This window comes from Genypterus blacodes, unplaced genomic scaffold (genome assembly GCF_046128005.1).
Source record: "Genypterus blacodes isolate CSIRO-AG114 ecotype Tasmania unplaced genomic scaffold, CSIRO-AGI_Gbla_v1 ptg000028l_1, whole genome shotgun sequence".
Taxonomy (NCBI): Eukaryota; Metazoa; Chordata; class Actinopteri; order Ophidiiformes; family Ophidiidae; genus Genypterus; species Genypterus blacodes.
The window spans coordinates 2150950-2171706 of NW_027466841.1; the positions used below are offsets into that span (position 1 = coordinate 2150950).

Consider the following 20757-nt stretch of genomic DNA (forward strand, 5'->3'; position numbering starts at 1 on the left):
AAATACATTCTAACTTCCAAGATGGGTCCGTGTTAAATTCTTGAAGCCAACTGGATCGAACCCCAAGTCCCCGACCGCATGACGGAAGCTGCACCCAGCGGACACCAGTGGGTGCTGTCACCTCTTTTTGGAACCCCCCTTGATTATTTCACGCTATGACTTTTCGGTCCGCTGCTCCCATGTGGGCGTTAGTTTACGTCCCGGTCTTGGCCCCCGTGCCAGGAATGCCACACCGAGGGGAGGGGGGCCTGGACGCGGTTATATTTGTACCGGAGCAGAGGGCCGCTCACCCTACATGGGCCTGGACGCTCCGTGGTCGCACTCATGCCCGCTTCACCCGCTGTAAGTAAACCTTTTTACCGTCTGATCTGCTGCACCTGTGTAGCCTCCCACAGTTGCGTTGATATCATTTAATCTTATTGAGTTGTTGTTTCACTTTGTGTGTGTGTGTGTGTCGTCTGAGCGAAAAAAGTAACCCACATTTATAATATTCTACAAGGGATTTACTGCAAGAATCAAGCGTCTAAGAATGTGATAAATGTAATATTTCCTAACGAGCTTAATCCTGCTGCTCTGCTCTCACATGTGAACCCATGAGGACAAGAACATGATCAGAACTCATCAATACTGCAACTCACATGATTGAACTCCTTTTGTTGCCTTTAACCCTAAACACTCCCAGTGTGATGATCATGATGAGACCACATCCACACACACAAGACAATGATTGAGAAACTCCTTTAAACATTCTGCTTTTATGTTGACTTCAGACACCAGGTGGACCTTTGTGTGTTCCATCCTGCTGGAAGCTGACAGAAGGATTAGGGAAGATGGACAGAAAAGCTGTAGGATGGTTCTTGTTTTTTGACCACGTGCCTTTTATGGAAGAGATCAGTGGTCCTGGTACTCCAGCCTGGACAGCTGTTAGCCCGGTTTGGTCTGGTGCTGATGGACGCAGCCAGCTCTCTGGTTATGTAACGGCTCGTGTGAACTTGTGACATCAAGGTAGTCGGGTCAGTGCGGTCCACAGCCAGAAGCCTGATGCGTCTTTAACAGAAATAATGTTTACGTGAGCGTATCAAAGTGTGTTGGAAAGCCTCAGTGACGGATCTGAATGAAATAGTTTAGAATATGAGACTTTATATGGTTAGTTTGGCGACTTCAGGACTCTGAACTCTCTGTCCCTTCTTATTTGAATATTATATGAAGTTCCAGATAAGGTTACTGACTCAGGACAGCAGCGGCATTGTGTGCTCATCCTTTTTCTTTTTTTTCAAGCTGCTGTCAACTGGTGTCACTGGATTAGAAGCCCGTGATCCCCGTTGAGCTTGTCATGTGACTTTGAGCCTTTAAACAACGGAGGCCATTCTTTCCTCTCTTGCTCGTGTTCTGCCAGCAAAAACACAAAAGACAGCACAGGCGTCGGTGCGTCTTTGTCGATGCTTTGGGGGGAGTTTCTGTTGTCGGAAGCACGTGTGCACGACGTGATCCACTGCTGACAGATTAACACACACACACACACACACACACACACACACACACACACACACACACACACACACACACACACACACACAGACACAGACACAGACACAGACACACACACACACACACACACACACACACCCATGTTTATAGATCAACAGTCACCTGCTCCAAACCCTGCAGGTGTGGCCCTCAGTTTGGCTTGTGTCTTTTGTCTGTTAAGCCATAACATGTATTTAAAGGGAATATGATGGCTGACTGTTAAACTGAAAGGAAGGTTGCATCAGTTAGATTGTGAACTTTCCTGCAGTCAGAACCATTCAGCACTGCAGTGGATCCGTCTGTTGTACTGCCTGTGAGCCACAACCCCTTTTGTCCGGGCTCCATTGTGCTTCCAATGTGAGGGGGATGCACAAGGAATGCTGACATCCACCATTTAGGAAAAATGCATAGGCGCTTGAACACACATTTGATGTTTGTACACACACACTCACACACACACACACTCATACTCACACTCACACACACGCACTTAAACACACACACACACACTTGAACATTTGCCTGCTGAGTTGATGGCCATGTGAATTGCAAATCTGGTGATATGAGTGTTTGTATTTATGCCTCTGGCCTGGTTGTGTGTGTGTGTGTGTGTGTGTGTGTGTGTGTGTGTGTGTGTGTGTGTGTGTGTGTGTGTGTGTGTGTGTGTGTGTGTGTGTGTGTGTGTGTGTGTGTGTGTGTGTGTGTGTGTGTGTGTGTGTGTGTGTGTGTGTGTGTGTGTGTGTGTGTGTGTGTGTGTGTGTGTCCACGTGTAGCCAACAGGGATGATTTAGCTCCTCCATGTGTTTTACTTGGTGACATGCTAATTCCGATGCAGCTTATTATAATCCCTACATATGGGTTACATTCTTAGTGCTCTGCTAACCTTTCAACCTGAAACCGCGTTTGTTCATCTTAAATTACTCGCACGGCTTCACAGAAAAAAGGAGCAAACCTGCAGAGTCGGTGCCGCTGAGGAGGCCTGGACCCGTAGCTTGGTTGCTGTGGTGTTGAGTTTCAGTGCAAGGGGAGATTCCTGCATGGCACCGCAGGCTGGTACAGGTCAGCTTACATGGACTTCAGCAAGGAGGAGGAGGAGGAGAGAGAGTTCAATGAAAGGTGTCCTCAAAGAAAGTGAGCTAGGAGGGGAGACGTTTATGGATGTGATCAAGGATTTGTGGACAGATTAGGACAGATATAATGCTGATTCAACATATTCCTCTTTCTCATAGGAATCCTGCATTCGCCATTTGGAATTATTTGGGTTGACCAGAATCTGAGGCTGTGGAAGAAAGCTGCTCCATTGTTTCATCTCTTTACTGAAAAGTGGAGAAACAAAAGCCTTCTAGCATCACGCGCCTAAATGTCTTAAAGTCTATCAGAGGAGCAGAAGAATCCACCCAATCCTTCAGAGGGACATGGACACCATGGAGAACCCAACTGTGGAGTCGAGAGCAGAGCGGATCGCCCGTTACAAGGCTGAGAGGAGACGGGAGCTGGACGAGCGCTACGGCAACACGGAGGAGCTGCCTTCCAAGTGGGTGAGGAGGGATGGGAAGGAGGCGCACGACCCGGCGAGACCGAGCGCCGCCGGGTCCGCGGGTCTGACAGAGAGGGTCAACGGCAGGACCAGAGGGGTTACGAATGGATTTGAGGCAGAGTCCGGCTGCCAGAGAAGGTGAGTGTGTGAGTGAGTGCGTGTCTGTGTTCACTGAGGAGTGATGTCACCTGGGAAGAGAGAGACATTTGTTGTACACGACAGGATTGTATTGTGTAAATATGGACACACACAAGCCTGTTCTTCAATTTCAAACAGCCATCTGTCAAACTGCCTGCGGAATATCTGCATATGTACATTTTGTGCAAAACGTGTCACTGTTTGTGTGTGTGTGTGTGTGTGTGTCTATTATTTGTGATTGCTGTGTCCATCTCACACCTGATCCGGGTCAAATAGTGTTTCAAACTGTTCTCAGAGTTTCATCAGACTTCATAACATTCCTGGGATTATAGAGGCAAACACCTGGATTACGGTGCTGGACCGCGACCTTTCACCAGGTCCAGATCTTTGACCTCACATGCTGCTGCAGGGCCTTTGTCACATTAAGACTGAGCTCAGAGTTCAGGTCAGTCGCCTCTGAAGTGCCGAGTGCTCCTCTTGGCACTCGGTCCAGGTCCCATAGCTGCATCTGGATGTCTGACAGCGTCTGAAGGCGCCGTCCCACCACTGTACCTTTTGTTTTGTGCGTGTTGCGTCATCCCACATGTCTCCCACTCCTGCATCCTCACCTGCCGTCCCCTCACTCCCCCCTCCCCCCTCCAGGCAGGGGTCCCAGGACTCTGCCAGCATGCTGAGCGGGGAGGGGCACCCTGTCTCTCACGGACTCGATGCCCCCCAGCTGCACACTCGGGTGTCGGTGGGCCAGCTGAGAAGCGCCCTTCTGCAGCAGACCGGGAGTGGAGCGCAGCCCGAGAAAGTGTAGGGTCACCTGCATGGGCGTGTGTGTATGTGTGTGTGTGTGTGATGCAAACTGTCACTGTCACACCTCTTGTGTGTGTCTTTGCCTCACCGCCCTCTTCCCTGTCCTCCTCCTCCTGCTCCTCCTCTATGTGTGTCTGGATCCTAGTGGCCCCGACGGTGGGCGAGCCACATCCTCCCTGGACCTGGCCGTGAAGCCGGGGTCGGAGGGGAGCAGGCGACGCACCCGACGCTACCTCCCCGGGGCGACGGGCGGAGGAGCAGGAGGAGGAGGAGGAGGAGGAGGAGGGCGCAAGACAAACGATCGATTCAGGACGCAGCCCATTACAGCTAACGAGATGCAGGAGAGCAGCGGGTATGGGCCTGTTTGCTGTGTATGTGTGTGTGTATGTGTGTGTTGCTGAGAGAGAGGGAAATGGAGAGGGACAGAGCGAACATGCAAAGCCCAGGGAAATGAGGCAGCCGCTCTCAGAGTTGACTCTGTTTGCCGTGATGCTTCTGGTTTTCCTGCAGTGTTCTGCTGCTTTGCTTCATCTTTATTACCTTAACCCACAGTCTTGCTTCCTTGGAAACGTTTCAGGGGAGCAAACAGGTTACAGACTAACTTTGTCAATGGAAACTTTACTTACACGACTCTTGAATGAAACGCAGGTAGTTTGTGCTTCATAATCGCTCTGCAGCTTTTCAGACATTTAGTCAAATTTGGACTTTGCAGCAAACTGTGTGTGTGTGTGTGTGTGTGTGTGTGTGTGTGTGTGTGTGTGTGTGTGTGTGTGTGTGTGTGTGTGTGTGTGTGTGTGTGTGTGTGTGTGTGTGTGTGTGTGTGTGTGTGTGTGTGTGTGTGTGTGTGTGTGTGTGTGTGTGTGTGTGTGTGTGTGTGTGTCAAAGACAAGCATTGTGAGATCCAACAGGAACTGGAGGGGTGAATGTGTACAGAGCAAAGATGAAGAATAAAGTCAATCACTCACTTTTCTCTTACAGACTCTTAGAAGCGGAGGAGGAAGAGGAGGAGAACGCTGGAGGTGAAGCTCCCTGCTGTTTGTTATCATCTTTGCAGGAGAGGGAGTTTTCCAGCTGAAAGGACAACAACGTCCTCATTTGTCTCTCGTCTTATAAACGGAGGCTTTATTTACAGTTGTGCCTCCTTAAGTCCACATTAGAATCTTTAAAGGCCTCGCTGGTGACAGATTGATGTCAGACTGAACTCTGTCAGCAGCAGCGTTTGCTAAGTCGCTCCAACTTTAACTCTGCAGCGAAACCATTACAGACGTTTTTTGGTCACAAGTGTAAATCTTTATTTACATTCCAAATGGAGCCGTTAATCCCAAGCAACACACACACACACACACACACACACACACACACACACACACACACACACACACACACACACACACACACACACACACACACACACACGGACTCGTTCACTGACACCAACTCGCTGAAACGCTTTAGGTTTAAGATCGAAGCTGAATTCTAACATGAACGTCGTTGTTATTTTGTATTTTTGCACAATTTCATCTAAATTTTCTGTCCTTTTTTTTTATCCCAGCCGATGTGAAAACGGACGACCGGGCCAACATGAGCGTGGCGGCCAAGATGTCTTTGTTTAAAGTGAGTCTATGTCGGTGTGAAACAGGATCCCTCTCTGTCGGTCGACCTGCTTCGTGCTCACTTCTGTTGCTAAAAATTGATCTGCGAGGAGAGCGACGGAATTGGACCCCGGGGGCTTTTCCCCCAGCCTGTCTGTCCCACGTGACAGAGCGACAGGTGCTCTGTTTTGGCGACCCATTATCAGGATGTTTGATTGGTGAGATCAAGCGGGCAGACCAGACCAGACCAGGCCAGCGGGTTTGTGTCCTGTGCACATTTTGGCGGTCTCAAACGGTCTCAGCTGCTTTAGTTTGAGCCGGCGGGGCAGAACCTGATGCTGCTGAGGGACACAGGCGCTCAGACAGGTGCTGCCCTCCCATCCACAGTTTGATTTGGCAGCAGAGTTTATATCTGAGAGACTGGTGTGATTGTGGCTCCTGGTAAAGCTCCACACCTGTCAGTCAATCGTCTCCTCCCGCTGCTGGCTGACTTCCTCCCCGTCCCGCGCTCCTCCTTAAAACAATATTTAAAATACTGAAACATGGATCGTCTGGCAGGTGAAAATCAGCCTCTAACACACCACAGGAGCCAGAACGTTATAATTAGCCTGCTGGTTTGAGGCAGCAGGCATGGAGGTAACTGAAGCCCAGGGAGCTCCGGTTACACAGCGACCTGTTGGGCTGCGGACTGTCTCTAAACACACACACACACACACACACACACACACACACACACACACACACACACACACACACACACACACACACACACCCCCCCATGAATACAACAGGAGACGTTCAGAGAGGAGAGGAGAGTTTTGCTGCCATTTCCTTTCTGTGATGACTAATTTAGCAGTGGCAGAGCCGATCAGCTGTATCTGTCGTTCAACCTGAGAGTTTTGGGTTTGACATCATCTCTCCCCTTGCAGGAGCTGGAGAGGTCGGCTGCCCCCGAGGCCTCGGCCTTCCTGAAGCCTCGCTCGGGCAGCGGCCACGAACGCAGGACGCGCCGTGGCAACGAGCATCGCTTTCTCACTCAGCCAATCACCTGCGAGGAGATGGTGGCTATCAGGTGTGATGAAGCAGGAGGGAGAGGAGTGTAATTGAGTGGATTGATATTTATTATATGAACATTTCAGTGGATTTGTACAGTTGGATAGGTTCCTTTACATTCTCTCACTGTAAACCAAACACACAAGCGTATCCAAGTGATTTATTCAAAAGATTTCAGTCGATCCTGTCCTACTTCTCCTATAATCCCGCTCTTCTTCCTCTGCTCTTCTCTTCCTGCAGCGCCTCCAAACCTGCTCCGCCCGTGGAGGCTCCGCCTCTGGAGGCCCCGCCCTTCCAGGCTGAGCCGGCAGAAGCAGACGGAGACGAGAGCTGCAAGCTGAGCATGAGCGAGAAGCTGGCCCTCTTCAACAAGCTGTCCCTGCCTCAGCAGGACGAAGGCCGAGCCCAGGGTGCCCCGGAGAGACGGAGACAAAAGGGGGCTCGCTACCGCACGCAGCCAATCACGGTGGAGGAGGTCAGCTTGGTCAGTACCAAACCGTCCAGCTCATTTATAACACATATAAAACTCAATACACCAACAACTGTTCAGCTCCGACTCACAAATAAAGTCACACAAAGAAACATGGACATTTTCATCACGTCTCTCTCTTCTTTCTCACTCTTTGTCTCCGTCCAGATCCAGAAAGGACCCGTACAGCTTCCCGCCTTCAGTTTGTCCTCTCATCTGTCCGACAGGCAGCAGGTCCTATCTGTCAACCTGAAACCTAGTGAGCTTCGTCTTTCCCAGCCAGGACCTGACGGCGTTCCCGGGCCTGCGGAGCCCGGTCCCGTCCCGCAACGCGCCGACTCCGAGCCCTGCATCAGAGGAATCCTGAAGAAGAGTCGCTCCGGAAGCTCAGAGAGGAGCAGGAGCAATGGCAGAGACGCAGACAGGCAGGAGACAGAGAGGCAAGACATCCCCGTCCCGCCACGGAGGGAGAGACGCGGAGCTTCGGGGGCGGATGGAGGCTCAGGCACTCCCGCTCCCTGGAGACAGAGGAGTCGGAGGAGGGAGACCATTGCCTGCACGCCGATAAGAGTCTCACCAGAGGAAGACGCTCCTCAAGAAGAGAGACGCCACCGACCCGTAACACAAGAGCAGCTCGGCTCGGCTCCAGACCTGTGAGTGATTGACATTAAATGTAGAACAGATCAATGTGGTCAAATGAAATCATCATAAATATGGCGTAGACATTAAAACATTCCATATACAGCAGAGCAGCACTGTGGGTAATGAGCTGATGCTTCATTCTCTTCATCTTTTGGTGATTTGCACAGAGCGCTAAGTGACGGCGAGGGTAGTTGGAAGATGAATCAAGTCCCTGCACCTGTGGGACACAATCAGGTGTCACTGTGCGACAACGTGGACATGCAGACTCAAGGGAACAGGAGCCATAATCAGGTGAGAGACAGACAGATGGAGTCACACTGTGTCTATCGTAGTGGACTCCAATCTTAGTCCCTTCTTCATACTCGACTTGAAGATCCAGTTTGGAGTTGAGACATTCAGACTGTCAGCAGAGAGACATATGAGGACTGTTGGTCAGCAGTAAGACAGGACCACTCCCGCCCGCCCCCCACACACACGTTATTCTTGAGCTTTGCCTACACACTGGGTCTAAACAGGAGAAAGAATGAGACGGATCCCTGCACACGTCTCAAGCAGATTGCACCTGTGAGTGTCTCGAGGTTGCAGGTTGTCTTATTCGCCGGCCCAGTTTTTTACTCCGAAACCCGATATAGCGTCGCCTGGCAACGGCACTCTGCTTTTAGTGCGTGCTAAATGTCTGGAGATCAGGCTTGTGTTACCGGGGTAACATACATCCATCGTGGTCACGGTCGAGATGGGATGAGGAATGTAAACACCGATTACTGTGCTGGTGACACTTTGACCCCATTCTGACGTGTGTGTGTGTCTTTCTCCTTGCTGCCCCCTGTAGGAGGAGCCAGAGAGCTTCCACGCTGACCACGCCCCCCCACAGTGCTGGGTAAGCCATCCAAACTGTTCCTCCTTCCATCTGCCATGAGGAGCATTACATTAGCTTCACCCTGCCCCTCTTCCCTCTACCTCCTCTTCCTCTCAGGAGCCCGTCTTTGCCTCTGTCTATTCTAGCAGCGCCCCTCAGTATCTCATGTGTTTCAACCAGGTAACTGTGCCGGTTGCATCTTGCCCCTGGTTGGTCGGGCTGAGGCCGTTGTTGTTGCGCAGCCTGCTGTGTTTTTCTGGCGTGAAGATTTGTTTTGCGTGCTCACATTGGGTTTGCTGTGTGTTTGTAGCTGCTGTGTGACTTCTCGCTGCCGTCTCTTGCTCCGTTCCTCCCTCATCCTGCTTTTTCCATCCATCCACAGACCAACCAGGCCTTCGAGGCACAGGAAGTCTCCTCTCCTCCAAAGACGCCGATTCAGCCTCAGTGGAGGCAGAAGGTAACGGCAACGCTACAACGTTACACCTCCTTGTCTTTTGATCTGTAATCTCTTGTCTTCCTCCTCACAGCTGTGCTTCTCTGGTTGACACAGGTTAAGGGAATAGAGGACGAGCCGCCTCAGATGATAGAAGTTGAAGAGATGATCCCACAGCAGGAGAGGGAAGAGGAGCAGGGGAAGACCGGGGAGGATTCCATTCAGTCTGGACGCATGGCCAAGAGAGGCGAGATCACATCAATACTCTCACACTCACAAACACACACGTTTACACTCGTACAATCCCGACACTGACGCCTCCCGTGTTCACCCGTCAGGTCTGAGATCTCCAGAATCAGACAGAAATGAATCGCCTCACAACAAGAGACACTCCACCGAAGCTCCAGCGTACGAAGGTGAGGATGATGTCCGTCCATAAAACAAAACGCTCCATTTCCTGTTGGTGCGCGTCTCGAAAACTGTGTGCGTTTGTTTTGCAGAGACGCAGCCTGAGATGGAGTTGGAAGGTGAGCAAGCTTGTACCCGTCACGCCTCATTATTGTGCGCTTATGTTTCAGTGTTACTAAGTCTGCTGTTCCTCAGCTGCGTCAGGGAGCGAGCTGGTCTCAGTGAGGAAGGAGGCCACGCCCCCTATCCCCACCTGCGGCCCCGGACCCTGCGGCCCCCCACCCTGCGGAGACGTCTCGTCCACGGAGGGTGAACCGGACCTGGCTGTCCTCTGCCAGACCAACACGCCCATGTGAGGCAGAGATTAGAGTTAGAAGATTAGAAGATTCTCTTTGTCACCCATATCGATATGACACTGATGCCTGTGTGTGTGTGTGTGTGTGTGTGTGTGTGTAGTCTGTCCTCAGCAGTGGCAGAGCACAGGCGCTCAGTGCGGCCGTCCCGTCGCACGCAGGGCTCCAGGAACCCACTTAGGGCTCTGGCGGCCCGGGAGGACATCAGGCAGGACTATATGGGGGACAGGATCAACCCAGAGGAGACCAATGTAGCAGAGAAGAGTGAGTCTGAACCCGAGTCGCTCTCTCGCTCTCTCGTCACCTCCTCTTGTCCTCTGTTGCTGATTTGCCTCGTCTTTCTGTCCGTTCGTCCCCACCCAGAGTCTAAGAACTCCTCTGTGGCGGAGTCGCACTTTGCCAACTCGGAGGACGTGAGCAGCACAGCTTCACTCGACGCTGCAGCCGAGCAGACGTTTCCATTCAGCAGCCTGATGCTCATTCACATCAAAGGTCAGAGGAGAATCAGACTCGAGTGTGTGTGTATAATGATGTGTGTTCAGTATGTTAATGTGTTGACGTGTGTGTGTGTGTGTGTGTGTGTGTGTGTGTGTGTGTGTGTGTGTGTGTGTGTGTGTGTGTGTGTGTGTGTGTGTGTGTGTGTGTGTGTGTGTGTGTGTGTGTGTGTGTGTGTGTGTGTGTGTGTGTGTCTCACAGGTCAGCGGCGGGTCCAGGTCCGGCTGGTGGAGCCATCGGTGCAGTCGCTCAACAGCGGCGACTGCTTCCTGCTGGTCACGCCGCAGCACTGCATCCTGTGGAGCGGAGAGTTTGCCAACGACCAAGAGAAAGCGAAGGTGAGGCGCCGACAGGGTCACATGATGCCTTTACTGCAAAACAATCTCACACGAACAAATATTTACTTCATGATATATACATTCATATAAAACCTTGCGGCTCACAAAAGCAACACTCATGCGTGACACAGCCAGGTTCCCTATGGAGCGCTTCACACTGATTGTAGCAAATTAATATGGTAATGTGATATTATCATATATGAGAATCGCTCCAAATGCCTTTTCTTCATTTCACGCCACAAACTGCAGCATGAAAAGTGACACAAGGGGAGTTAGTGTAGTGGAACACACAGTATTATAGTGTTTCATTTAAGGTTCATAAATGGAGTTATTTTGCAGTTGTCGAAGATGATGGGTTCGATATATTTGGCTCATTTCAAGAAATATGACATTAATTAGTTTCTATTGTTTAGGCCCTATACCCATTTATCACCCATATATAGGGTATAGACATGCGTAGATATAAAGGGTGTGACAGGCCCAGCGTATTGTCTTCCAGGCGTCTGAGCTGGCGTCCTTCATCCAGAGCAGCGGCGACCTCGGCTGTACGGCCTCGCAGGTCATCCATCTGGAGGAAGGTCTGAACTCTGACAGCAGCTCGGCCGCAGACTTCTGGAACCTTCTAGGAGGAAGGACGCAGTACAGAGGTCAGAGCCCAAAACCCCCCAAAACACATCTAGTTGATTTATTAGGTAACAACCTGGTTCATAACTTTCATTTGTTACTTTTCTGCCTGACCCACAGGAGCCGGCGCCCCAGAGGAGGACGAGCTCTATGAGGGAGGAGTGGTGGAGTCCAACTGCGTGTACAGGCTGGTGGAGAACAGGCTGGTGCCCCACGAGCAGGCCTGGGCCTCCATACCCAGCGCCTCCCTGCTGGGCGCTGATGAGGTACCGGCTCCTCTGGATTCTGATCTCATCGCTCGTTTGTTCATGACTCATTTCTTTCAGGAGCTCAGGACTCAGATTGTTGTAGAAAACGATCAAAAGAAATCTTCCACACTGATGCGATGCTTGCTGTGACTGTAGCAGCTTACAAAGGGATGAGCTCATTTTCTGTGACATCATTGATTATTATCAAAGAGGGGGTATAGAATCGTTTATCACAGCACAAATCTATTAAGGAAATTCGATTACATGACACAATAGAGGTTTAAAAAGTGTGTGTGTGTGTGTGTGTGTGTGTGTGTGTGTGTGTGTGTGTGTGTGTGTGTGTGTGTGTGTGTGTGTGTGTGTGTGTGTGTGTGTGTGTGTGTGTGTGTGTGTGTGTGTGTGTGTGTGTGTGTGTGTGTGTGTGTGTGTGTGTGTGTGTGTGTGTGTGTGTGTGTGTGTGTGTGTGTGTGTGTGTGTGTGTGTAGGCCCTGGTGTGTGACTTTGGCAGCGAGGTATACCTGTGGCACGGAGCGGACGTGTCGGCCAGCAGGAGGACCGTCGCTCTGCAGCTGACTCACCAAGTGTGGGCCGGACCGTACGACTACACCAACTGCCGAGTCAACCCGCTGGATCCCACGCAGAGCAACACCGCCGTGCAGCCGTGAGGAGAAACCACAACACACACAAATTGTAGAAGTCTCACTCTAGTAGCTCTGTTATCCCGCAGACTCTTCACGCTCTCTGTCCACCGTCTTTCTGCAGGCGAGGAGAGGGACGTCCCAGTTGGGCGCTGTTTGGCTGCTTGTCCGCCGGCGCCGAGACGTCTCTGTTCAGACACAAGTTTCTGGACTGGACAGACGGCAAGGAGGCTGCCACAGCACCGGAGGAGACACAGGTTTGTCCCATAGTTTGAGCATTTCAAGGGATTTTTAAAGATGACATCTATGTGCAAATATGTGTTGATATGTTCACTCAGCAGGTCCACAGGCCTTTGATGGATCCCTGTGATCAACACACTGAAAACTCTCTAAAAGCTTCTCAACTTGATGTTACGAGTTTACTGAGACTTATTAGACAATGTTATAAGTGTTATTAAAGGTCATTAAAGGTCAGTCAAAGATTTAGTAACATTGCCACTTTAATCTAAAGCTGCAACACAAACATGTTTATTATTTAATGTTCCATGAAATTAGTACTGGAAATTCAATATTTCTGACCAGTTTTTCTGATGAATTGTGATAAAGGTGATCAGCTGGTGAGTCACGCTGCATTCCTGCACTCCTCTGGACAAACACGGGCAAGTCCACGCCACAAACAAATCTTTTGTCGTTCACCCCCTCACAGTCAGAGCCCCTGTGTCCCCGTGACGCCACGGCCCTCGTGTCAGGCCGGGGGACAGAAGGGGACAGTCCTGTCCCAGACGTGCCGGCCGGGGTCGACGTCCATAGGGATCGCGCCGCCATCGCACTGGAGGGCGGACGCCAGACGAAGCTGAACGGCGTGTCCGTGGACACCTGGCACGTCGGGGAGTTTGACGACAGCGAGGTGGCGGTGGAGAGCACAGGTCAGCTTCATGAAGGAGACTCCTACGTCATCCGCTGGACGTACAGCACGGACTCTGCTGGTGAGAGACGCACATGCAATCTGGTCCAACCTCCATTATATTTACATGCATTTCTTTTGTGTTTACTGACTTCCATGCATTGTAATGACTGACTTGTTGTCTTTCTGTAGATGAGACCGGCCACTTGGATGATCAGGACGGCGTTTCTGGACAGGAGCGCACCGCCTTCTTCCTGTGGCGGGGGCGTCACTCCAGCGTCAGTGGGCGCGACACCGCCGCTTTCCTGTCGATCGGGACGAACAACCAGGAGGAGACGCAGGTGAGCTCAGCAGCATCGTGAAGACAAACCATTCATACACAACAAAGGGAATGGAACTTTTATTTCAAATCTCACTCTCACATAAGTATGATTTCTGAACATATTTCAACAGTTTTTCCATAAATACTGGGTTTGGTAATCTTGATGATCTTTGTTGTGTTGTTGCTGAAGGTGGTGGTTCCTCAGGGAAAAGAGCCTCCGTGTTTCCTGCAGCTCTTCCAGGGAGGCCTCGTCATCCATCGGGGCAGGCGGGACGACGCCTCTTCTCACGCCGGTGCCGACTTGTTGTTTTCTTCTTTTATTTGCGTCTCTATTTCTGTTGCTTCGTCTTCATCGTTTCTATCTGCCGTGTGTTCTTGTCGCAGCAGCCTGGCGGTTGTTCTGCGTGCGAGGTGAGCTCCCAGAAGAGGGCGCTCTGTTAGAGGTGGATTGCTCCTGTGCAGGTCTGCGCTCCAGAGGCTCTGTCGTCTTGGTCAATAGCCAGCAGGGGGTGCTGTACCTCTGGAATGGCTGCAAAGCCCAGGCCAGCTCCAGGGAGGTCAGCAAGAGGGCAGTGGAACGTCTCACTCAGATGTGAGTCTGGATCCTGGAGCACCTGGATGATTTTCCTCCAGTTTGTGAGATTTTCTGTGTTGATGTGTGTGTGAGTGTTGACGTGTGTGTCTGTGTGTGTCAGGTGTCCACCAGAGCTGGGGCTCAGCCAAAGCTGCCTTGTGGAGGTGCAAGTCGTGGAGGAAGGTTCTGAGCCGGCAGACTTCTGGACAGCCCTGGGACAGATGGACAGGAAGGCCTATGACTGCATGATGCAAGGTACACAACCTCCACAACACACACTTTGGTTCTGTCCTCCCGTAACAGAGACTGTATGAATTATGAATCGTAACAGTTTCTACTTATTTCCTCTCAGATCCGGGAAAGTATAACTTCACCCCTCGCCTCTTTCATCTGAGTTCCTCATCCGGGAGCTTCCAGGCTGAGGAGCTGCACAGTCTCAGCCGGATGCCCGGCCTCGTCATGGCGATGCCTTTTGTCCAGGAGAGTCTCTACTCTGTACCACAGCCAGGTGAGGGAGTGATTCAAATGAGCTTTAATAGTTCATATTAAAGCTTCATATCGTACGTCTTAGTCCTTAGCAGACAAATCCTGATCAAATGACTTCATAAAGACCAGTAATGTCTTCTTGTCAGCCTTGTTCCTGTTGGATAACCGTCTGGAGGTCTACCTGTGGCAGAGCGGTCAGGCCGAGCAGACAGAGGGCTCAGCATCAGCCCGGAGGAGCGCCATGCAGACAGCTCTGCAGTACTGCAAAGGTAACAGAGCGGCTCTAAGGTGGACGCTCTACTGGCCGCTTGCGTGTGTTTGTGTGCTTCAAAGTGTTTCTCTCTCTACACCCCAGAGATGAAACCAAAGCGCCCCCCCCATGCCTATCTCATCTCAGAGGGATTTGAACCTCTCACCTTCACTAATGTGTTCCCCCGCTGGGAGAGGAGACACACACCCCACACACAGGTACGAGCACCATGTTGTCATCCGGAGATGACAAACGCTGTCGTCGCCTGTAATGTTTTATAGCTGTATGTATGTCTCTGCGTGTGTGTGTCAGGGGGATGCAGGGCAGGCGAAGCTGACCTTGGTGCAGGACGCCCTGGCCCAGCTCACGCAGACCCAGTACCCTCTTGATGAGCTGCTGCGAAGCCCCTTACCGGAGGGCGTGGACCCCCAGTGCCTGGAGGTCTACCTGTCAGACCAGGACTTCCAGGTAGACTGACCAGCATGCAGTGGTGTCTCTCCGCCAGCAGAGGGCAGCGCTAACCAAGCGGCTGTTGGGCTGCAAAACTGTCACATTTTCTTTTTCTATTGTATTTTTTTTATGATAAACAAATGACTGCAATTCTGTTTCAGACTATTTTGGAAATGAAGAGAGATGAATATGCCTCCCTCCCGGGCTGGAAGCAAATAGATCTGAAGAAAAGCAAAGGGCTGCTCTGCTAGACGGCGTGAACAAGAGGAGGCCGGCTGCTCCTCCATGGCGGGGGGGCTCCTTCACCGGGGGAGGGGGGCACGTTGTGGCACAAAGGACTTCTCAACGTCACAAAAAAGAAAGAAAGAAGAATTCACGTTTATTTATGTCAGCTCAGGCCGGGAAGAAACGCTTTTTTGGGACTTTCTATTTTGAAAAGGAGACGCTTCTTCCTCCAGGCCGACGGCTCTGTACAGTGTTTCCGCAGGAGTCGTGTGTGTGCGTGCGTGTGTGTTATTTAAGTTTGGTGTAAGAAGCCTTATTGTGTTGTCAGCCAAACGCTCTCATTGTCTCAGAGCGCCTGTATGCATACACACTCTGCCCCGACTCCATTTATACAACTGATCCCAGTGTGTGTGTGTGTGTGTACGTGTGTACGTGTGTTTCTGCCTTCCTGTATTGGTTGTTGGAAGCAAACACACACACACACACACACAGAAAAAAAGCACAATACACTTTCCTACGAAACTGGATTTTATCTGTACAAATCAATGAAAGATAAAAAGAGAAGGTGTGTGTGTGTGTGTCAGTGTAGCAGAGAGACAAAGGATTTTCCAAAAAACACGTTCAATTCTAATAAACAATGTAAACAAGGGGAAAAAATAAAATGCTAACCACTTTCTAAATGTTTCCTCCTCTGTCGATATTCTTCCATCCAAACGTCCTCGAGCTCGACTTCATTCTCAATTAACACGACGGGGAAGTGTGTGTGTGTGTGTGTGTGTGTGTGTGTGTGTGTGTGTGTGTGTGTGTGTGTGTGTGTGTGTGTGTGTGTGTGTGTGTGTGTGTGTGTGTGTGTGTGTGTGTGTGTGTGTGTGTGTGTGTGTGTGTGTGTGTGTGTGTGTGTGTGTGTGTGTGTGTGTGTGTGTGTGTGTGTGTGTGTGTGTGTGTGTGTGTGTGTGTGTGTGTGTGGAGAGCTGTTTGGAGACCATGTGTTCACTCTTGCCGAGGGTCCGGCCTCATTAGGGCTCTGTGGGGATTCAGCATTAGCTATGCATGGACGAGCAGGTAGACATGCTCCAGTAATAACACCCCCCCTCCCCCGTCAGGACAACATGCTAATTCCGCCTCACCCCAACCAATCAACCAAAGATCCTCGTATCGCCTCGGGATTCAAGAGACGCCGCGTTTGACACCTCAGCGTATCTGAGAGGACAAACGCCTACGACTGAATCTGGTGATTTATTGGAATGTTCAACTTACACATTTCTGCCTGGTGCTGACTGGGCGGGAAATGAAGCTGAGAGGAGGGAAAGATACGCCGATATCTGCCATGAATGAAACATGGAAGACACCGGGAGCTGACGCAGCGGGAGGGGACACGCGGCCTGAAGTGGCTGCGTTTAGAGACTCACAAAACACCCACACGTCACGCAAACCCAACACATTCTAAGTCGGTCACAGTATTTCCTCCGCTGAGCCTAACTGGGTGCTTTTTTTTCTCCCCCCCGCCCCAAACCAGTGTGGATTATCTGACTAAACCCTCCATGTGACTGTGCTGCGGCGCAGCTAGATTGGATTTAGGCCCACCGCTGGGTTACGGGTGCTGCTGAATGTGTGTGAATGTCTGCGCTGTGTACTTTACAGTGAAAGGCTGGAGCAGCTGTGCAGGTCTGCTGGATGTGTGAAGTACATCAGGAAAGCAAAACAACAACAACAACAACAACAAGGCTCTTATCCGTTGATCAATGAGGGAGATGAGTGTGTAAAGCGAGCCGCTCCCTCTCCTCTGTCTGGTAGAATATTTGACTGTTGATTATGAGCTGAATACGAATGTGTGTGTGTGTGTGTTTTTGTTGCCCCTCCCCCTCTCCCCCCCCTGAGTCTAGATGGCCTGTTCTCTCTGTGCGTCCGCTCCGTACATGTTCCGCTCCGGCTCGGACGCCATGGCCGCCTCGCGCAGCACCACCATGTGATCCTCGGCCGCGTGGAGCGACTGGTCGATCCAGTCCATGCTGCCAGACATGTGACAGGCGTTGCGGGTGACCAGCACCAGGTGGCTGACGGAGAGTAGGAGAGCGGTGGCCCTGAGGAGGAAGAGGAGGAAGAGGAGGAGGAGGAGGAGGAGATGGATTAGATTTAGTTGCTGCTGCTACTGGATGAAAAGCACTGAATTGACAAAATGAAACAATTTGGCAGAGATTGTCCCCATAATTTGTCATTTCTTGTGACATGTAAGCATTTGTATCCATGCCCTGATCATATTTCCCTTCATCTCAAATGGGATCAAGTTGCACATAAATCAAAGTCCAGTCCAGTTGATCCTCGCCAGCTCCTTCATCCATCAGAAGCGCCACACACGTCTTTGAATTACAAAGCAGGTTTAAGTACCTGGCATCCAGGAGGATGGGGTCCAGAGGAGGGTACATGGATCTCACCACATCGTCCACCCTGCGGCACAGAGCGACAACAGAGCGACACAGAGCAACAACAGGTCAGTCTGTGGGAGGGGGAAGTCGTACGTGGTGCAGATCACGCGTGTAGGGGTGCGGTTACCGTGGGCTGATGCGCTTGGCAACGCTGATAATGTCGCTAAGGCTGGCCGGTGCTTTGACCTTTGCTCCCGAGCCCATTGTCATAGCGACCAACTTCTCGGTCAGAGTGTGGCAGATCTGTGCGGCGATGTGAGAAAGTGGTTAGAAAAAAGGGGAGAGCAAAGGGAAGGAAACGACAAGGAAGAGGGCGCTAATTACCTTCAGGATGGAGATGCAGTGAGAGACCAAACCACTGTGGGAGAAACAAGAGGCTCATTCAGTCGTGACTCTGCAGTAACATCATCAACTAATGACTTCAAATGTGGGAATTTATTATATGCTTTAACTTGGCTTCTAACATTTCTTCTGTATAGTAAGAAGTTCCAGCTCAGAACTGCAAAGGTACGTACGAGGCGTCCTCTATCCAGTCCTCGTTCTCCAGGATGGCCTCGATGTGAGGGTTGGTGATGACCACGTCGTCCAGCTCCAGCTCGGACGGCTCGCTCTGCGTCTCCATGGCGCCGATCAGGTCCACCGTGGGTCTGAGGGAGGGGAGAGATGCCTGTGAGAGGCTGGACGGGCCTTCAAAGTCACACATGCATCCATCAACTATGACACAGTGGGGTTGATGCCAGGTGAGTCTGACACCTGGCGTAACAGGAAGTCTTTTTTACCACCTTCTGGACCATTTTAAGAGTACATGTGCGGTACAAAGACATTGTAACTTTCAGCATATAGACATTTAAATGGCTTTGCAGTGGTTTTCTCACTTGGAGTCGAAGGGGTGTAACAGGTCATGCGGGCGGCAGTAACGATGTCTGCACACCACCACCAGGGCAAGGAAAGAGGCCAGGAAAATGGTGGCCAACACCCCGATGGCCACAATCACCACCGTTTCCATGGTGACCCCGGCGCCCGCGGCGACTGCAGGCGGGGACACGTTTGAAGCGGCAAAAGAGTCCAATCGGGGCTGATGGATGGATGGAGCTGGATTATGGACGGACGCTCATCTGCTGAAGAGAGAGAGGGAGAAGAGCGATGATCTGATTGAAGAGGAGATCAGCATTTGTATTCTAGTTCCCCTCTGGAGTTTCTGTAAGTGTGACGCACCCGCAGAACACACACACCTCTGATCCTTATCAGAGCGCATAAAGAGCTGAGGTGCACACGCGTCCTTTGTTTGTGCGAGACAAATAAGGAACGTATGACATACATGTGTGTCCCTTTTTAGACACGCCAGCACGACAAACACACCCTGACTCCCTCTCAACCAGCAACAAAGTATTGGAACGTGTCCAGTCCAGGCTGAAGGATTTTCAGATTACCTGACCAGTATATTAGTGGTTATTTTCCAGTTTCTCTCTCTCTCTCTCTCTCTCTCTCTCTCTCTCTCTCTCTCTCTCTCTCTCTCTCTCTCTCTTAATGATACCTGCCCTCTGCCCGGTCTTGTCACTCATTAACCAGCGCTGCCCCACCTGTGTGCTCATGTGTGAGTGTGTGTGACATTATAAAGACTAAACGGCTCCCTGTGAAGAGTGTAAGTGATTTGTAATTAGGCCTGACATTTGTATGGCACAGTTTAGATGCAGTATTTTGTTAAGTCAGGCAGCTGGATTGAAGCATTACAACACTGTAACGCAACATTTCTGCCTGGATCATGAAAGGAGATTCAGCCATGGAATGCTGTAATGCTTTAATCAGATTAATTTAAGTTACCCTCACTCTCTACCTCTCTCTCTCTCTCTGCCTCTCTCTCACTCTCTACCTCCCTCTCTCTCTCTCTCTCTCTCTGCCTCTGTCTCACTCTCTACCTCTACCTCTCTCTCTCTGTGCCTCTGTCTCACTCTCTGCCTCTCTCTCTACCCCTCTCTCTCAATGCCCCTCTCTCTCTCTGCTCTCTCTCTCTCTTTTCTGGCTTTCCTGTTCATTTACCCTTAAACCTGTAATACTGATGTGTCTTTTATACTCTTGTTACACAGAAACAGGCGTACTTAAACTCACATCACAGCCAAAACTGCACAAAACCAAAACATGGACCTATTTTTGTTTAAACTATCATTGAACCAGCTGTATCATCCTGAACAAAATCTGCTCATACACAAGTTCAAAGCCTATTCAAGATTATTTTTCTGCCAGAAGTTAACAAGCGTTTAGAATAAATGATAACAAAGCATCAAAGTGACAATAAAATAACTCATTTGTGCTTTTTCACTTCTAACCCTGCACTTTATCTGTGTAACACGAGAATCCTAATGTAAATCTGATATAATAACGCATATACACAACTACAGGAGAAAATATCAAACAAGTCAAAACAGATGAAATACTTAAAATTCATTAAATCTCTCCGGTGTGAAAACAAGCAGCCGCGCGCGCTCACATGACGGAGGATGAAGTTTCTGTATTTCGTAACATTCTGCAGTAAAACAGTAACAAAGTGACTCTTTCCCTCCGTTCTCACCTTATAACTTCATAACCTTAAAACACTTTACACTCAAACCAAAGCGAGCACACACTCACACTCTCACACTCCTCGTTCATTTCCGTCACTTACCCAAACATTTTGTCCTCTTTTGTCGGATCTCCTTCGGGAGTTAAACACACTTTGGGTTCCAGCAGCGGGAGCGCGGAGACGCCGCCGACATCGCCAAACCTGAGGCGGGGACGCGCATAGGAAAACGAGCCCGGCACGCGCACGCCGACGTTGTTTGGGTGAGTAACTGATAATGATGATGATGATGATGATGATCAACTCCAACTCTGTGGTTAAACTTTGCCGCGCGCGCACTGCGAGGACGCGCGCGGCATGGGGATGGAGGGCGTTGTGACGGGCGCGCGCCTGGTTGTGTTTAAAGTGTGCGTAAAA

At 50.7% G+C, this 20757-nt stretch overlaps 2 protein-coding genes across 3 annotated transcripts; one reads left to right on the forward strand and one right to left on the reverse strand.

Moving 5' to 3' along the window:
• Window positions 1–226: 226 nt before the first annotated feature.
• LOC142993567 (supervillin-like) lies at window positions 227–15434 on the forward strand. Its single transcript, XM_076144351.1, has 31 exons — window positions 227–342; window positions 2757–3202; window positions 3845–4000; window positions 4149–4355; window positions 4982–5022; window positions 5556–5617; window positions 6525–6667; window positions 6889–7132; window positions 7286–7770; window positions 7927–8050; window positions 8589–8636; window positions 8998–9072; window positions 9166–9295; window positions 9652–9808; window positions 9913–10073; window positions 10173–10301; window positions 10506–10642; window positions 11142–11289; window positions 11387–11532; window positions 12000–12175; window positions 12277–12409; window positions 12859–13138; window positions 13249–13397; window positions 13569–13671; window positions 13763–13970; window positions 14074–14207; window positions 14305–14460; window positions 14585–14707; window positions 14794–14906; window positions 15001–15156; window positions 15300–15434. The coding sequence occupies exons 2-31, from the start codon at window positions 2943–2945 to the stop codon at window positions 15387–15389; spliced, it is 4674 nt and encodes a 1557-aa protein (XP_076000466.1). The 5' UTR covers window positions 227–342; window positions 2757–2942; the 3' UTR covers window positions 15390–15434.
• Window positions 15435–15497: 63 nt separating this feature from the next.
• tmem98 (transmembrane protein 98) lies at window positions 15498–20548 on the reverse strand. 2 transcript variants are annotated; one of them, XM_076144091.1, is made up of 7 exons: window positions 20446–20548; window positions 18662–18901; window positions 18302–18433; window positions 18111–18144; window positions 17914–18029; window positions 17749–17808; window positions 15498–17444 (listed from the first exon to the last, which is right to left on the reverse strand). In XM_076144091.1, the coding sequence occupies exons 2-7, from the start codon at window positions 18790–18792 to the stop codon at window positions 17243–17245; spliced, it is 675 nt and encodes a 224-aa protein (XP_076000206.1). In that variant the 5' UTR covers window positions 18793–18901; window positions 20446–20548; the 3' UTR covers window positions 15498–17242. The 2 variants fall into 2 exon arrangements, with proteins under 2 accessions (XP_076000206.1, XP_076000205.1); XM_076144090.1 differs by having other exon boundaries at window positions 18662–18904.
• Between the last annotated feature and the right edge of the window lie 209 nt (window positions 20549–20757).